This window comes from Gekko japonicus, unplaced genomic scaffold (assembly GCF_001447785.1).
Source record: "Gekko japonicus isolate JY-2015 unplaced genomic scaffold, Gekko_japonicus_V1.1 scaffold1564, whole genome shotgun sequence".
NCBI classification, from domain to species: domain Eukaryota; kingdom Metazoa; phylum Chordata; class Lepidosauria; order Squamata; family Gekkonidae; genus Gekko; species Gekko japonicus.
This window is the reverse complement of record NW_015176020.1, coordinates 286,085-305,699: the sequence shown is the minus strand read 5'-3', so window position 1 is coordinate 305,699 and position 19,615 is coordinate 286,085. Positions and strand designations below refer to the sequence as shown.

The window sequence follows — 19,615 nt, the reverse complement described above, 5'->3', positions numbered from 1 at the left end:
ACAGCCGTTTGGCAGTTATTCTGACAGGGAACAGTGGCTGAGGTGGCAGAGGGCGGGGAAGAGAAATGGATCCAGCCCCCAGCCAATGGGAGAGCTGGAAATGGCCAATACATAAGGGAATTATTATTAAAGATGTTTTGAAGTAAAGTATATAAAGTACTGCCTATTTTCTCACTGATTCTTTTTTCTAATATAGTACAGAAACCCTGACTATAAACTATAAGCACATTTCCCCTCATAATTGTATTGAGAAAAATAAGTACTTGCTTAACTTACTCTAACCCTTTCCAGAAAGACAGCTTGGTTTGTTCATCGATTATAATTTAGATTTGTCATGAAAATCCATTATCAGTGTAACTAAATATTAAACACACTATTTATGCATTTTTCCACATTTTCACTCCTACTTATGGACTACATCAATGCTTGCAGAAGGTTCTTCCTCTATTGTGGCTATTCATGACAGAAAATTCTGTGCAGAAAAGACTAGTCTGGATTAGGGGTGTGTATGCAGCTCTAAACCAAAAAAATAGCCGTTAAATACCTTATTGGTATTTATTTGCTGTTCTTTCAGCCAAATATAGGGGGGATGTATTTTAAACTATTGAGCATAGGCAATCCTGGATAATCCCAGTAGAACCAGTGCATGTACAGAGTGCCCATCAGAACCAGTGCCACTGTGGATATGCCAGCTCAACAAATTCAAACAAGGGGGTGGGGTCCAAGCCCAGCATAGCCAGTGCATCTATAGAGTACCAAGCACTACCAGTGCAAAGTAGAAGAAGAAGAAGAGAAGAGATTGGATTTATACCCCACCCTTCACTTGGAGTCTCAGAGCGGCTTACAAACTCCTTTCCCTTCCCCTCCCCACAACAGACACCCTGTGACGTGGGTGGGGCTGAGAGAACTCTGTGTCAAACGGCTCTTTTTCAAGGACAGCTGTGCCAGAGCTTGTGACTGACTCAAGGTCACATCAGCAGGTGCAAGTGGAGGAGTGGGGAATCAAACCCGGTTCTCCCAGATTAGAGTCCGCACACTTAACCACTACACCAAACTGGCTCTCCCAGTACTAGTGCCCAGAAAACCCCCTCCCCTTATATGCTTTCTTTTTCCCCTCCATTCCTCCTTTGCCGGTTGGTTGTGGGCTCCCCCCCCCCCCCCCCCGGGCTTGGAGTTGTTGAGCTGGCATTGCCACAGCAGCACTGGTTCTGCTGGGCACCCTGTACATGCACTGGTTCTGAGTGGATTGGAACATCCCCCCTCTCATTTTCTACTGAAGAGACTCTCTGGTTTGGCATCAGTCCTTGTTTTTTTTTCTGATTTCCCCCCACCACTGGAAACAATGGAGGATGGGGGCACTTTATTTGGGGGACAATAGAGTTGGACCCCCTGGCCCAATCTTTTTGAAACTTGGGGGGCCTTTTGAGGACAAGCACCAGAAGCTATGCTGAAAATATGGTACCTCTATCTTAAAAACCATCCCCCCAAACTCCTGGACACCCCAAATAGATTCCCCATTGACTATAATGGTCCCATAGGGAATAATGGAGGCGGAGGAAAACTGGGATTTTCGAAAAAACCCCCAAATCTGAATAGCATACCAGTACTGAAATTCAGGGTTTTTTTGGGAATCCCAATTTTTTTGGGGTTCAATATATCCGAATCCAAAAAATCCCATTTTTTGTGTGTGCTCACCCATAGTATGTATTCTAACTTACGTTTCCAGGTTGTCACCTTCAAGAACTGTTTGAACTGGCAGGTAGCCAAGCCTAGGGTGTTTAGCAAAATACTTCTTTGATCGAAACTTGTTCTTTAGCACCTTGGTGAAATCTCGGACATCTTCTCCTGATGTTGTCTAGGAAAAAATTTACAGAGATCAAATTAAACATTTGCATTTCTAGGTTAGTCATCTGATCTATTAGGGGGTGCAGTGCATTTGCTAACAGTGAAGAGAAGTCTGTAGTTACTTCCTGGTTCTGGGAGGGAGTCGTTGGTATGTTATTTCCGGTCACCAGTTTTTTCTCCCGCGCCCTCCGTCCTCTCCCAGCCATAATATCAACAAGAAGTAAGTTTTCCAAAACAAGACAAAAGTTATGCGATTTAGTCCTGCTTTGTATACTTTATCAGTTTTTGCATTCGCTTAACTTTTTATGCGTTTCTTTTAACTCACAGTCTTTTTATTTCCAATTTAAAACCGTTTTTAAAGTTTACTCAAAAGGGGGGGGTGCTTGAATTCCTCTCCCCCAGCGCTTCAAACTTAGGCGCTTCCAATTACTACCAAGGTTCAGTTTACTTTCTTCACCTGGCCTAGAAATCAAATAAATAAATGAATGAATGAATAAATATGGCATGTACAACCCACTCCAGTCAGCATTCTGGTGCAGTCTTCTGTACAAATTATAGCTCCCAGACACAGCTCGTTTATCAGCCAAAGCTGGTAAAAGGTGTTCTTGGTCACCACTGCCACTGCTTATCCAAGAAGATGTGGCAGCATTCTGCTACGTCCAGCAACACCCCAAGGCTATGAACCTGCTCCTTTAAGGGGGAGTGCAACCCAATCCAGTACAGGAGATACCTGAATTTCTTGAATCTCCTTCAATGTACCATAATAGAAAATGTCTACTGTGAAGGCAGTGTGCATATGTGTGTGTGTATGTGCACACTGCACATTCTTCTTTAATATCACTGAAGTAGGAGTCTGGTACTCTCCTTCCTTCAGCTATAGCCTTTGAACACTAGCAACTTAAGAAGAGCCCTGCTGAATCAGACCAGTGGCCAGTATCCTGTCTCACACAGTGGCCAGCAACAACAAAAAAAGGAACAAGACACAATGTAAAGCAGTTTTATTAGATCTTCTACATCTAATAAAACTGTGCTACCTTGCATCTTCTTCCCCCACACACACTGGTGAGGCTTTATCATTCTGTCCCACCAAATCCATACAGATGATCCAGTTCTGCAGAGACCTAGGAGCCTTTTTCCACTGTCCACACCTAAAGGAGTGCTTTCAACATACCCAGGAAGGACAAGAAAGAACAGACATCTCTACCACATACCATCAGACAACATCTCTACCACATACCATTACACTGTCTACTGAAGAATAGCTACCATCCCTCCAACCCAGCAATGAACAAGGTACTTAACCACTAACTGCCATCAAAACACCTCTACAAAAAAAGAAACTTCGCATGGACACCTCCTGATGGTCACCATGCCACACTGGATCTCTGCACTCAATGTATGCTTTCGCCATAGATGTGATTGACAGACACTATGATGTGATTGACAGACAGACAGATGTGATCAACAGCCAGCCAGTTTGGTGCAGTGGTTAGGAGCGCGGACTCTAATCTGGGAGAACCAGGTTTGATTCCTCACTCCTCCACATGCAGCTGCTGGTGTGACCTTGGGTCAGTCACAAGTTCTTTCAGAGCTGTTCTCTGAAGAGCAGTCCTTGAAAGAGCTCTCTCAGCCCCACCTACCTCACAGGGTGTCTGTTGTGGGGAAGGGAAGGGAAAGGAGATTGTAAGCCGCTCTGAGACTCCTTCAGGTACTGAAGTGTGGGGTATAAATCCAATCTCCTCCTCCTCCTATATCACACAACAGAACCTCAGCCATGCTGAAAGGAAGGCCACAGACAGTCTCAGGAACAATCCAGATATTATAATTAAAGAAGCAGACAGTGGAGCTGTTGTCATCATGGATAGATCAGACTACAACCAGGAGGCTCAAAGACAACTTCCAAACAGTACTTTTTACAAACAACTATCCTCAAATCCCACATAGCAATACAAAAAAGAACTAAACAAAATCATGAAGAAATTACCCCTACACATACAGGAAAAAGTCCGTTCAGACACACCACAGGAACCTCGACCAGATACCTTTTACCTTCTACTGAAAATACACAAGCCTGGCAACCCAGGACACCCCGTTGTCTCAGGCATAGACATTCTCACCATGGGGGCATCTGCATACATATTCTAAGACACTATGCCATTAATGCCCCTAGTTATGTGTATTTCCTGAGGAAAATACAATCTTTGAATAGCCTTCAGAAAAAACTATTTTGGCAACAATGGATGTGGAATCTCTGTACACCAACATGCCACATAAAGATGGATTACAAGACATAAGAAACATGATTTCTGACAACACTACAGCTGATCTACAACCACATCTGTTCCAGTCCTACAGACAGAGATTCTCACCTGAGGGATCTACAACAAACCTTTGTGGAACTATAATATCCACCAGGTGAAGTCAAGAAACAGATCAACAAAGCCGGAATGATGTCCAGAGAAAGCCTGTTACAAGACAGACCCAAAGGAGACAGAACACTACTAGCAGTCAAATAGAGCTCTGAACTCAAAACAGTTTAATGCACCATCAACTTACAACCTCTACTGAATAACGACAGTTCTCTTTCACAAGCACTGGGGACAGACTTTTTCTTGCACAGAGTTGTTGTTGTTCAGTCACACAGTCAATACCGTCTCTTAGCGACCCCATGGACAACATCTCGCAGAGACAGCCCCTTAATCTAAAAACAACTCCTCACCCACAATAATACAACATCTAATGAACATGGACACTGGTACAGTTTGCAAATAAACCCAGATGCCAACTTTGCTGTCACATACACGCAGACAACAAGATTAATGGATCTAACAACATCAAATATGCCATCTGAGATTCATTCACTTGCTCATCTTCTAACATTGTATATGCCATTAACTGCCAACAATGCCCTTCAGTTCTCTATGTAGGGCAAACAGGGCAAACCCTATGCCAAAGGATAAAGGGACACAAATCTGACATCACGAATCACAAGACTTAAAAACCTGTAGCGGAACACTTCAACCTTCAATGGGCGACCTCAGAGTAGCTGTTTTATTGCAAAGAAACTTCAGGAATAGACTAGAAAGGGAAATTGCTGAGTTGCAAGTTATTACAACAATCAGAACCATGGAGTCCCCAGGACTTTTTTTTTTTAATAATCAAATTTATACCCCGCCCTCCCCGCAAAGCAGGCTCAGGGCGGCTTCCAACAACCTTAACAGGGGTATTGGTTTCTTATCTCACTACATATGCTAACTTATGTCACCGTAAGTCAGCTGCAACTTGATGGCAATTTCCACCAACATTGTATGAAAAAAATAAGGAATATTTTCTGGTCCGTCAGAAAAATTTGAGGGGACAGACTATTATAATCTAAAAATCTTTTAAAGCTTTAGTGTCAACTAGGGATGGGTACAAACTGGGGAAATGGGGTTTGTCCTGGTTCGTAGGGTCACACGAACCACCACGAACCTCCCTGTTTACCAAACTGGTTCATTTTGTGAGGTTCATGATACGGGGGGGGGGGGGCTGATATCTTCCCTCCCTTCTGCTGGGGGCAGCTCCCTGAGGCCAGCAGAATGGAAGGAGGGGAAGATGTGGTAAAAGCCATTTAAAGGGAATGTTCCCTTTAAATGGCTTTTGCAAGCTGTGCCATGTGCGAGTGAAGTCAAAGCTGTGAGTTCACCCAGAAGTCCAACCCCCATTGCTTTGCTTGATGAATTTATTGGCAATGCAAAATAGAAAAGGGAACTTTGGTGTGTATCAGAACAATATTATCGCAAAGCTAATCACCGAATGTAAATAGCACTACTATGAACCTTTAAATAAACTTTAATGCATTGCGTTCATTTGTATCTTGCATTTTCTTAATCATACATTCTTTGAGAGATCTTCTAAAAGCTACAGATCACGTTGGTAATTTTTCACAAAGCCCTAAGAGCACAATTCACACATAATAACAGCCAGAACTTGAATACAAAAACATGTATATATTGATGCCCACAGTTCAAATCTTTCAAAAGATGAAACACTTGTTTCCAAAGAATCCCGTGTTGGTGTTATTGTTGGATGTGCCTCCAGTATGGCATGTTTCGAATGTCTTCAACAACAACCTCCAGCCAAACCTGACCTTACTTGGAAGAATACAATCATAAATTTTAGGAGCTATTTTTCAAGTTCCAACAAGTGTTTCAAATGCTGCAATCCGTTTAGAGGCTAGCCTGGTTTTGGTGGAGGCAAAACTGTGGATTGTTGCTTTTCATTATTGGTTAAAACTGATTTTTTTTTCACTCACTGGCCTTATTCATACTATGATGCAAGATAACTTTGTTCCTTCATGGCAGAAAAAGATAGAAGATAAACTGGTTTATTTTGGTTTTTCTAATCAGTTTATACTGTCTTTAGGATATGCTCAGGCTAGATCAGTTCTAAAACAAAGAATATTAGATGTTGAATGACGGATGTGAGTAGGATTAGGAACCCTGAATTTGATGTAAGTACACTTAACAAGATAATTTTGAGACCTTGCATCAAATATTTAGATATCTGTAATCATAGAATTTTTTTTACCCTTTTAAGATTTAATGCCTTACCCTCAGCTATATAGGAGGCCAGAATTACTAGATCACTGAGGAAAAGTTGTATATGTGGGATGGGAACTGATGAATCATTGGAACATTTGATTTTCGATTGTAGTATATATCATAATATTATGGAACTTCTGATTAAGCCTATTAACTCCTACCCAGGTTGCAATAGAAGGATACTTTTGTCAATTATGCTGGCAGGTGATAATCAAAAGTGCGTGCGTGCCACAACCACGTCACCTGAAAGTGACGTGATCACACTGAGCATGCTGGGGGCAGGGCCACGACCATCCGAGGGAAAACCATAGAGGTTTCCCTCGGCTGACCGTGGCACCGCCCCCAGTGTGCCCGGCGTGGTCGCGTCACTTCCGGGTGACGTGCACGTCATGTACTTTGGGGGGTGGGGTTCCCCCCGGGGGCCCGCCCCGCCGCGGGCGGGGAAGGGGCCTCTGGGGCGGGGTTTTCCCCGCCCCCCGGGGGGACTTGGCAAGCCTAGTTATTTACTTGCCTCTTATTGTATTGATTGCCGGTCTATGACCGTAATAATAAATTGAATAAATTAATTGAACAACCAAACTGAAAAAAAACTTCAAGGCCTAAGTTAATGCCCATAGATCGTATTCTGACATATACCCCCCCCACACACCAGCTACCAGATTTCTCTCGTGACCATATGAGCTAAGAGAGTTAAGAGAGTATTGTTGCTGAGTTGGGATTTAATCCCAGGTCCTCGCCAGGTTTACCAATCAAACACTCCACTGAACTGGCTCTCAGTTGTATTCCTGCCACTTGGTTAAGTTTGGAGCTGCCAATAAAATTCTTTTCAGTATGTAGCTCCATAGCTACTTTCTCAAACACCTGCACTGAAGGAAGTAGCCAGAGACTGTTGTTTGTTGTCTCGTTGCCAGTGTGAATTGATACGTTGGTGGATTTGAGTAAGTGTCACAGGAGAAAAAGCAGGGTTAAATATTATCCAATGGAAAAATAAAGGGAGAGGGGAAGCAGACAGTACTGACCACCTTGACACTGGAATTTTACAAGCTAAACCAAAACAGCCTAAGAAAGTTAAGCTGTTTCCAGTGATGTAAACAACACAGCATCCTCAAATGTAATGCCAACTACTGAATGGTAACAAAAGGTGTAAAACAGAAGGCTCCAAGCTGTAAACCCTCTCCAGACCCCAATGAGCCCCAAATTACCAAGATCTTCTTTAGAGAAGAGTGCAAAGGGTCTCTAGCAAAGCAAAACTTGCCCATCTCCCAAGCAATCACTTGAACCTATCAAAAACATAAAGCTAGCAGTGCAGCTAACATATTGTAACAAGATCCTTCTCGAAAGAATCCTTCTTAAAAAGCATATAACATATCTTGGCCTTTTAATAAAACAGTTTGCTGTCACTGTGTGATTTCCAAACAATTCTGGAAGGTTTTAAGATTGGTTTATTGGTTTTTAAGGTGCTGCATGCACAAAATCTATTTCACTTTGCTTGACTTATTGCTCTATTTGTTCTTAGCCAGAAATGAAAAGTGCTGAAGTTGACCTTTTTTCAATTCCATAATTTCCCTCTGAGGCTTAAAACTAGAGGGTGGCTTTTCCCCTCCCTGCCTTTACACATCTCCGCCATGGAGTCAGTCACTTCTGTTGTGAACTTCATTGTGTTCAAATAACTGAACATTTTAAATTACACTGAGACCTTTTTTTAACCTAACTTTTCCTGGTGCTTGAAACTTTATAGTAAAACAGACCTTTAAATAAATGTTCACAATTGCTTTTGTGTTGATTTATTTAAGGGAGCTGATAGGCGATGCAAGTTGTGCTGCACAGGAATTCCGTAATTTAGTTCATAGCTTGTCTGTAACTCCTTATAATTCCAATAAGAGACTGATCTGCTATTTCTTCGCTGGCTGCCCCTGCTGCATACCATTTATTATATACTGACTGCTATTTTTCTTAGGTTAACAAGCAACCCCATTTTTTTAAAACATCACTATACAGACTCCTTTGGTTAAAAACAGTTAGTGTGCCATGTAGCTCAATCATAACTACACCACACTAATTATATTCCAAGAATTGCTGCTTTTGTATTTTTCTCATGCCTCCCACCTCTTTCCTTGCTTTGTGCATGGAAGTCAAATGAAAAATTCCTGAACGATAAGAACCAATCATATTAACACGATAAAGACCAATCACTGTTGTTCCCTCCAGTCACAAACCTTAACTCTGATTGGCCTGTTGACAGAAGCAGCCAATCAGAATGTGCAGTCTAGGATACCAGGTTTTAATATACTGAATCTGAAGCGTAGGCATGCAGTAGAAATCATAATACATAACAGTAAGGTTACCAAGGTGGTTTCTGAATTCAACTCAAGGTTATAACATTTAAAGCCTCATTGCTTATGACACATATATCTGAAGGACTTCTCCCCACACGTTTCCATATACCATATCTGGTATACACCTCCCCAAATTAAAATGGCCTGCTTAGTATCTGCTAGAGCCTGTTCACTTTCTGCAGTAACTCCCATTTTGTAGAATGTGCTCCCTAAAGAGATGGGGGGGGCAATCTTTTTTAAAAACATTAAGATGTAGTATAAGCCTATTTTATTGAGGACATTTAACGAGGTTTAAACTACAGGCATTTTCTTGGTGGGGGGATAATGGGGATTTATTGCATGTTGCATGTTTTTAAACCTAGGAATTGTAAGTTTCCTTGAGCCACAAGTGAAAGGTAGGGAATATTTTAATAAATAAATATTATATAACACAAAGGTCTAGGCATTGGCTTTATAGAAGTTACAATTTGTCTGCCTTTCCAGAAACTCATCCCTAAGTGACTCTGTCAACAAATATGAAGAAACAGCTCACGTTGTCTGAGCCAGGAGTGAGTTACTGAAAGGACAACAATGTTGGGCTGCCTCATTTCCCAACTGAAGACCATTTTCATAAATGAGTTCATATGAATTTTTTTTGGAAATCTGTTCTTCATTTCTCGCCCCACATTTTCAAAACAGAATATACAAGCCACCAAATGGAAATGTGGATGTGATGCTAGGAGAAATCAAGACCCATGCAACTGAAGTGGCCAGGACCAGGACATCACTGAACTTTAGAAACAGCCATGGACCACTGTGCCAAAAGCTTCACTCCTTGACCCAGCATTACCCATATGTATTATGCAGTGCATATTGAACAAATAAAATGGGAAAGCATATTCCATATATATATATTTGGTATTTATTAGATTTTAGCATTTCTATAAAAGTATCTTAATGTCATGTGTAATCCTGAGAACATCAGGAGGTATTATATCCAAGAACAGATATTAGAGGTTTCTTGCGAACATCCTGGTATCAAGATATCTTTCTCAATGTGCCCTCAATGTGCATCTCAATGTGCCCTCATATGTGCATACTGAAATCCAGGGAATGAGGCCATGAACAGACAAATCTGTCTGAATCTGATAAAAGCTCCAGGTTTGCAGATAAAACAAACAAACATCAGTGGTTAAAACCCTCCAAAGTGATAGAAGCAGCACCTGTAGCTTTAAGAAATAAATGCTCCCAAGTGGCCATTGCTGGCAACCTATTGAGTATTGCCAGCCTTCAAGCCTTGGTTTCTGACAATAAAATGCAGGGGGGGCAGGGTCCTTTCTAGGACTGTGTGATCTTTGGAGGAGGACTCAGTGGGGCCAGGCCTGGCAGCAACCACCATGCAATACTCACTACTACATGATTTGCATGACTCACACAGGCCTGGCTGCTTGCTACTGTTCAACAGCACCTACCTCCTAATAGCCAATGTGTTTGTAGTAGTCAGAGTTTCAGATTACGATCTGCAAGACCCAGGTTCAAATCTCCACTCTGGCATTGAAGCTCACTGGGTACCTTTGTGCCAGTCAACCTAACCTACTTCACAGGTTGTGAGGATAAAATAGAGCAGAGTGATGTAAGCTGCTTTGGATCACTGCTGAGGAAATGATGCTATAGATGAAATAAATAAATAATAAATATATCTGAAGGACTTGATGACCACAAGAAACATTTGGAATGAGCCTAAAGTAGATCTCTAAACCACAGCTTAGGTCCATTTTTTGAAGCCACAATGCCCTTTACTTCTATGAAGTTATACTCCATAGAAATGTGTTGTTCTCTTCAACATTTTAAGCTTGAATTAAAAAATAGTTACTTAAGTAAGACAGATCATATGTCAAAGAAAAGAGAGAAGGGCATAGTATGGAATAACCTAAGAACAATCCATTAGAAAGAGTCAGTAAATCAGTACTCACTGGTATACAATACTCCACCATTGGGTAATGTAATTTATGACCCTTTGCTGTACGGCCAGAGAAGAAACAGCTCTGGCAGACATCATAGTTGAAATGTTTCAGGCTCCGATACCTGTGGATAGAATGGAAGAATGATGAAGCCTCCTATTTGAGGAAGAGTCAAAGCTTTTTGGCTGAGCTCCACAGGCTATTCAGTTTGATGTAAAACTTTAGATAACCTTACTGTCTAGCTTTGTTACCCTTAGGGTGTGTATCGTTGTGTGCAATGCTAGTGTGATGTCTTCACAACAATGCTACTACATCAAGCTATGTGATATTAGAAGCACTGATAAGATAATACGTTAAGCTGTCCAATTAAGCAGAAACAAAGAGAGTAACTTTTTAATCCTGTGCTTTTAAAGTGTCTTGAAATACTGGGATCTTTCCACTATTAGAAATAGCATGCAAGATTAGGTTCAATTTATCAGATTTAGCAAAAGTGTTTTTAGTATAGTTAGTGTTTTGTACAGCTCATCTTAATCATTTATGAGCAAGGCAGACATGTCGCAGAGTATCATTTGACTAGCTTTATGATTGGTTTCTGACATGTCACACTGCAGCCTAATATTAGAAGAATACCGAGTAAAGTCCTGACATAGTATATGCTGCTGTTGTGCTCCAGGAAAATTATATGTACTTCTCCTTCCAAAACATCTTCTATCTGTACCACCAGTGCCCTTTTATGATCTAATCCACACACTGGAAACCCAACTGTAACAATCATTTCCACCATTTGATACCAGCTTTTGAGCATGAACTACATCACTCTGGATCATGACCAGTGCACTAGACCTTCTAATCACAAATACATACCAGCCTGTTCTGTGTAACCACTTCTTCAGTCACTACACCAGACTGTATATGTAATTCTTAGTATAGTATAACTTTCATGCAAGTGCTTCATAAAGTGATCTTGCAGAAGCACATTTTAGTAAAATCCCTGCATATGTGATTTTGTAGTTGCCGAACAGACAACTGTTATATACACTTCCTTCTTCAGCTACACCATAGTATATCATTTTAAAAGCAAGATAGAAAGGTAAGGAATCTATTTTCAGCTGTAGCCTTGAGCATGACAGGGTTTGAAAAAACAAAAGTTGTATAATTGCAAGAGTATTTATATTTATCTATTTTAAAAGGCTCAGTCTTTCAGATACCTTTCTTAAAACAATTCATCAGAGTGTCAATGATACCATACCCTCTTAAGCTGAAGATTCCCTATACAAGATGAGGATCAAGAGTAACCAAAGTATTAGCCTAAAAATATCAGGAGATCTATTTCTGAAATATTATTGATTCCTGTCTAACTCTTAGTCCAAAGGTGCAATAAATGTGTGCACCCATTTTCACACATTACTGATTCATCTATTTTGACAACTAAGTCAAACTACCCTAGTGTATAGATTGGCCTGAGTTCAGGCAATCAGACTAATGCTAGTGAATTTAAGTAAACAATAGATAATTCTGCCATCTCCCTTGCTAAAAGAGCCTAATATTTTTCATTTTTAGTTTCATTTTAGTTTTAGTTTCATCCAAAGATGTGAACAAGAGCAAATGGTAATTCAATCAATAAAATGGGAGACGTGTATACAGTAAGTATGCATTTACATACGTTAGTAACTGACAAAAGTTACACATAAAAAGATAAACTGTCAGACTATTGGTCTATCAAGGTCAGTACTGCCTGATTGGCAGTGACTCCCTTTCACATCACCTAGTACCAGATCCTTTTAACTGGAGATACTGAGGAATGTTTGGCTTGAAAGGCCGGTGCTGTATCTGAGCGATAGAACAGGAAATTATTAACAGCTAGAAAAATATTTTGAAGAAAATTCTAGTATGAGACTTCAACACAGCATAGAAATTTCCTACTAGGTTGTAAATAATACATGGTACTGAAACTAGAGGGCAACATGTGCTGTTAAAGATCGTAGCTTCTCTGTCATCTATGTCAGAGTTACATTTTATAAAAATTATGGAGTTTCAACACCTAAAATATTCTTTTTCTAATAAAATCTGTAGAGGGGGGGAAAGGGTAGAAGGGATGGGCAGTGCAATATATGTGATTTCAGCAGTGAAATGAAATGAAGAAAGGCAGCTCACATTCTTTTCTACAGCAGGCTCTGCTTAATACAGTCCTACCTGGGGCAGATATACTACCATCTAGAATTGAGTGACTGCTTTAGTTAACTTCAGCCGGTATTGGTGCATTTTATATCTAGATTTAATACAGATATCTGTTTTTCCCCGATGCATAAATATATGTTTATAATTTAGAGGATTACATTTAGAGATGCTGAATCAGCTGTTTCAACATTTTATGTACAGCCCTGTTTTTCATGACCTCCACTGATATATTATTGGCCATATAATTCACCTTTATGATTGGATGTTGTGAAATTCAACTTACTGCATATCAATACAAAAGTAGCCATCTTCATAGTTTCTTTGTGCTCTAGATATTTGTGACCTTTCATATTTTCTTTAGTGCATTACTGTTTCCAATGTTTTTGCCCCCAAAAGAAAATGGTGGCAAGTTTTATATATTTATGTAGAGAAGGTGCCTTTAGCATACATGAATTTTTGCCTTACAACGGAATAAGAAACAAAAAAGCAATTTGAAGGGAAATACTTATCATAATCATAATAATCATCATCATCAAGATTTCCCTGAGTACACAAGGCTCTGGGCAATTTATGACAGGTTAAACAATATAAAAGTACATATTAAAATCAACAATCAGTTAATCCCAATTTCATAGTCTCCAGATGGCATCCATAATTTAATCCAAAATCTACTCTGGACTGTTCTTCTATCTTGTGAGCAGGTTAAGGAGGAGGATGAAATGGGCAGAATGGAAGAAAAACCGGTGCCAGCTATGACGGAAAACCGTTGCTGCCCTCAACCAAAAGCCCGGTAGAACATCTCTGCCTTACAGGCCCTGCGGAATTGCATTAAGTCCCATAGGGCCCTGATGGAAGTTGGCAGAGAGTTCCACCAGGTTGGAGCAAGGGCTGAGAAAACCCTGGCTCTGGTCAAGGACAGCTGGATATCTTTAGGGCCAGGGATCACCAGCAAATTGCTCTCAGCAGAGCATAGTGCTCTCCTGGGGACATACCAGAGGAAATCAGTGTTCACTCTAAGCTGAGTTAGTGTGAGCTAGCTCACAGTTTTTTAACCTCTGGCTCACACATTTTTGTCTTAGCTCTGGAAGGCTGGCTCCGGAGCAAACTAATTTATGCAGTTGCCAAATCGCTCGCTCACAACTTTAATGCTAACAGCTCACAAAGTAGACTTTTTGCTCTCAAGACTCCACAGCTTAGAGGGAGCACTGGAGGAGATGGTCCCGAAGATATGCAGGTCCCAGACTGCTCAAGGCCTTAAAGGTCAATACCAGCACCTTGAATCTGACTCACTGGAAGCCAGTGTAGCTGGTGCAGCACGGGTTTTATATGTGCTGTCCATGGTGTTCCAGTCAGGACTCGCGTTGCCGCATTCTGGATGAGATGGAGTTTCCGGGTCACTCTCAAGGGAAGGCCAGTGTATAGTGAGTTACAGTAGTTTAGTCTGGAGGTGACAGTTGCATGGATTACTGTGGCTAGATGAGGACGCAACAGGAAAGAAGCCATTTGCCACGCTTGGCATGAAAACCAACCTTGTGAAACTTCTGAAAACCAATCAAATAAAAGGGGTAAATGATACACTACATTATTCAGGTCTTAACCAGAAAACTACAGGGGTTAAGGAGCAGTAAGTCAGCGAGTAGCAAATATAGACCTATAATAAGGCAATAAGTTAAAGGTGCCTGTTCTCTAGAAAGTACCAAGATAGAAGCGGGGACAGCAATGCCATAAAACAAGATGCTTTTTATATTGTTATCTGCTTAAAGGAGTGGAGATTCATGCCAGGACATTATACTTTTCAGTTACTTCAAATGATTTAATGGAGAGACTACTTGAGGTTTGCTATTTTATTTTGGATTTAACTGAAAATGTTTTTAACTATTATTGTAAGTCACCTTAAGGAAAGGCAGGATATAAACGTTTTAATAAATAAATACATAAATATAACTTCTATGTGTTTTAGATTTTTAGTAAACACTAGATCCTTTAGGTAACATCTTTTGAAATATTAATATACTGAACTCTCTAATGTCTGTGGTAGCTGAAAACATAAGCCTTGAAACAATTTGTGAATCAAATTATAAATGCTAACAGAAAAAAATGAAAACTATTAAGCAACAATCTGTCATAAATACGAGAAGATAAATTAAAAACAGAGATCTAAAAAAAATCTAACATTAAGAACCACAAATAGTACATGTAGAACAAATATTAGAGTCAACAATACATTATGACAGCAGTGCTTGGTAAATCATTTAATTCCAATACATATAGACTGATGCAAACAAAATTTCTCAAGATTATCAACTGAAAAATATGTCATTCATTCTGAACATGGGTTCTACTGCATCAAGTGGATCAAGAAACATCTCAAACATTGTAGGAAAACAACATAAGCAGATCAAAATTCTTACGAAACTGTAAAAGGTAGGGAGATAGTATAGGTTATACCAGGGTTGAAAAGAAATGGAAAAGTCTAGTTAACTGTAAGGATGGTGGAAGTCAACACATGTTCTATCTAATACCAAACACTTAATCAATCAATCAATCAATCATTTGTTGCTGTAGATTTTCCGGGTTGTGTGGCTGTGGTCTTGGCATTGTAGAACCTGACGTTTTGTCAGTAGCTGTGACTGGCATCCTGAGAGGTATAACACAAAAAGATGGAGTACTCTCTGAGTCAAGGTGAGAAGAAAAATGGTAGGCAGGTAATTTATATCTACTCCGGAAGGTGGGGTAGGGCTGAGTCATTATCTTGTAGGAGTTCCCCAGGCTATGAGCATGCTAATGGAGGAGCTTTCCTGAAGAGGTTCTTTTGTATATGGATTGTTTCCTGATGAGGTTCTTTTGTATGTGGATTGGCTGTTGAAATTCTAATCTTATCTGTAGAGCTATTGTCAGATGTAGAGCCTTTTGTGTTTTTCAGGACAGGAAACCATGCCCTATTTATTTTTAAACTCTCTTCTTTCCTGTTGAAATTGTGTTTATGTTTATGAATTTCAATGGCTTCCCTGTGTAATCTGACACAGTAATTGGAAGGGTTGTCCAGCCTTTCAGTGTCTTGGAACAAAATACTGTGTCCTGTTTGAGTTAGGCTATGTTCAGCCACTGCTGATTTTTCAGGTTGGCCAAGTCTGCAGTATCTTTCATCTATATATCTAATACCCAAGTCGCCCCATCTGTGCGGATCGCTAAATCCGCGCTCCGGGGCGACCTGGGGGGCAGGAGGAGGGGGGGCAGAGCGGAGAGCGGCTCGCCGCTCGGCCCTTGGCTCGGAGCCGGTGTGGGTGGGTGGGGGGTGGGGAGAGCAGCGAGGGGCGACGACGTGGATTCCCTCCCTCCCTCCCCTCCCGAAGCCGGAGAGCTGCCGCCGGTCACACAGGGCAGCGGCCGGGCGGCGGGAGAACAGCGCGGCTTCCCTCCCTCCTCTCCCGAAGCGCTGCCGCCGGTCACACAGGGCAGCGGGCGGGCGGCAGGAGAACGGCGCGGCTTCCCTCCCTGCCTCCCGGCCCGGCCGGAGTCCCTCGTAAGACCCACGGAGCGGGAGAGGGGCAGCCAAGCGCAATGGTTCTCGCGCCGCCCCTTCAGGCCTCTGAGGGTCTGTTCTTGGGGGGGAGACAGAGAACAGGGAAAAGAAAGAGACAGGGGGGGGAGCGAGCCTGGGGGGATGGGAGAGAGAGAAGGGGGGAGAGAGACACAGAGAGAGAGAGACTGGGGGGGGGAGAGAGAAGGGGGGAAAGAGAGAGACTCCCCCCGCGAGTATCGCGGGTCCCCCCCTTGTGTTCTTTTTTTCTTGTCGGAATGCTACGCTGTATGGTTCCGAGGTAAACTTGTCCACAACTGCATGATATGCGGTATACTCCTGCAGAAGTGAGGGGGTCTCTTCTGTCTTTTGCCGATCGTAGCATCTGTTGTATTTTTCTGGTGGGTCTGAATACTGTTTGTAGATTGTGTTTTTTTCATAAGTTTTCCCATCTGATCAGTGATTCCTGTGGGAGACTGTTTTTCCTCAATTGTTTCTTTTACCTTTGGTTTAATCGCTCTTCTGATTTCATTATTGGAGTAGCCATTTGCTTGAAGTGCGTGATTTAGATGATTTAGTTCGTCATTGAGAAAGTGCAGTTCATTTGTTACAAATCAATTATTTTTTATAATAATGGGTCAGCAGAATAAAACATATGTAAACAGAGTGGTTACAAGACTATATATACAATCTCCCAATAAGAGAGATTTTTTAAAAGTAAGGCTGTTTCACTAAATTGACACTGTACTGTGGTAGACTTTGGCAACTACAAACTCTATCTGAGGTTCTAGATTTCTTTATTTACGCTGTTTATTGTCTACTTTTCTCACAGGGACTCAAGGTGGATTATACCTTGTGTGTGAGTCAGTACAATCAACAAAATGGGACATTCAATAACCAATGCATTAGAATTTCAGAAGTCTGGAACCACCAGAAAAAACTGAAGCATAGTGTAAGTATTAATATAATATATTAAGTGGATTCAAAAATCACATAGTAGGATACTGCTTATGGTAAGATACACACAGTAATATAGACCACTGTCCCTAATCATTCATCCAAACAAGTTTGTGAACCATTTTGTACAATGCAACTTATTACCTGTACAGAAAAGCCCTCTGTAATGATTTCATGTTTAACTGTGTGTGTGTGTGTTTAAAAGTTTGGTTGTGTGGCGGAGAGAGATTAGTCTAGGGTGGTTGAAACAGGCAAGTGATATGATTGGTGAGTAACAGAGAGGGGGAGGGGTTTTGGAATGGATGCTGTGTGGAGGATTTGAATGTCTATCAAGGGGGTCAGTTAGAGATGACAGTTGAAAAAGTTCTGTGAAGCTATGTATGAGAGTTGAAGGAGAGGCTTCCCTGTGTGGTTTGTTAAGTTCTATGTCTTAAAATTGAATAAGACAATTGATAAGTTAAGTTCTGATTTCTGTGAGAGAAGCAGAAGTTCTGTGTATGAGAGGAATGTGTCTTTAAAAGTTTGGTTGCATGCCTGTGTGATAGTCTAGTGTGATTGAAACAGGCAAGTGGTGTGAGTGGTGAGTGACAGAGAGGGGGAGGGGTTTTGGAATGGATGCTGTGTGGAGGATTTGAATGTCTATCAAGGGGGTCAGTTAGAGATGACAGTTGAAAAAGTTCTGTGAAGCTATGTATGAGAGTTGAAGGAGAGGCTTCCCTGTGTGGTTTGTTAAGTTCTATGTCTTAAAATTGAATAAGACAATTGATAAGTTAAGTTCTGATTTCTGTGAGAGAAGCAGAAGTTCTGTGTATGAGAGGAGTGAGACCCATCCCTGTGTGGGATGAGTTTAGTTCTGGGGTCTGAAGAAGAGACCTTTTTGTTTGTGTTATGAAAAGTTGAAGTATAAAGAAACAGTAACCATATATGGCCTGAAGGAAAAAGTGTTACAAAGTTACCTAAGGAAAAATCCCTGTCAGTAGGGAGCAGACTGTGTGTTATACCTACTTTACTAGTTACATGGTTCTACCCTCGTATTTATGCTTTCTTTAAATAAATTCTATTTCATTCAAGTATACCAGCTCTGGAAAGAATCTTTCCTCAGACCACATAGTTCCTCGAAAGCTTAAACCCTCGATACACCTAACCAGTGATAGATATTATATTATAAAGGTTTGGAAAGCCTTATAAATTTCCTGGTGGCAGCCGGATTACCCAGTAGAGAAAAACATAAAGAACACTTTTAAAGGGAAACCAGACCTCCCCAGTAAAGGGGTCGTCACACCCTCTTGAAGCATTCAGTTTGCACAGTTTCTGGAACAACAGGAGAGTGGGAGCTTTCCTGACCTATTCAGGCAGGCCATTCAATAAGGTGGGAGCCACAATGGAGAACACATACATACGAGCAATTGATTTTGCCCATTTTCAGGTTGGCACCTATAGAAGTCCCTGCTGAAATGAATGACGTTGTAGCAGAGCATAGGGGGAGAGGTGGTCCTACAAATAAGAAGGACCAAGGCCATAAAGAGCTTTGTATATGATCCCCAACACCTTAAACAGAGCCTGGAAACAAATGAGCAGCCAATGGAGTATCTGTACCAATGGGAGTAATATGAATACTCCATCTATCTCCTAATAATAGCTGAGCTGTGCCATTCTGGATCAGTTGGGAGTTTCTGAGTTGATTTTGAGGAGAGACCAATGTACAGTGAATTACAGTAGCCTAGTCTTGATGTTACTGTGGCATGGATCCAAGTGACTAGGTCAACTGTATCAAGATACGGGGCCATCTTATAGACTAGGTAGAGTTGGTAGAAAGCAGCTTCATTAACTTGTATGATGATCTAGCCCCATTCCCTCACTCAGACACAGGATTTCCCCTCCATTTTTTCTTCCTTTCTGACTGAGCAGCCCCTTTATCTATTTTCTTATCGGAAGATATATGGCTGCCCCACTCTGTCACTTTATTGTACTTTGATACTGGCTCAGTCCAGGAACTTGAGGGAAGAGACAAGATCACTCTCTTAGCTTAAACTTCTGAAATGGCACACGAGAGGCTTGATAACATTACAAAATAAAATATTTTATTCAATATAGAGGGGGAAAGGTCAGGTGAAATCAGGGGTAAAATGTCTGAGGTGAATCAAATATAACTCTGAGGTGACATATTATAATCACAAACTCCAGTTCATATATTTCCAGCAAGTGAAAGTTCTTAAGCTTTTCACAAAGTCTTAGAGATGAGAGGCTTTTGTTTCA

General features: G+C 41.1%; 1 protein-coding gene across 1 annotated transcript in view; it reads right to left on the bottom strand.

Annotated features, from left to right (window-relative positions):
• The window catches only part of LOC107123341 (utrophin-like), a 329,348-nt gene that overhangs the window by 44,667 nt on the left and 265,066 nt on the right, over positions 1-19,615 (bottom strand). Inside the window, exons 15-16 of the mRNA XM_015426582.1 lie at positions 10,717-10,828; positions 1,719-1,855 (exon numbers count right to left, since the gene is read on the bottom strand). Coding sequence (XP_015282068.1) covers positions 1,719-1,855; positions 10,717-10,828 — 249 coding nt within the window. The remainder of the gene's footprint in view (positions 1-1,718; positions 1,856-10,716; positions 10,829-19,615) is intronic.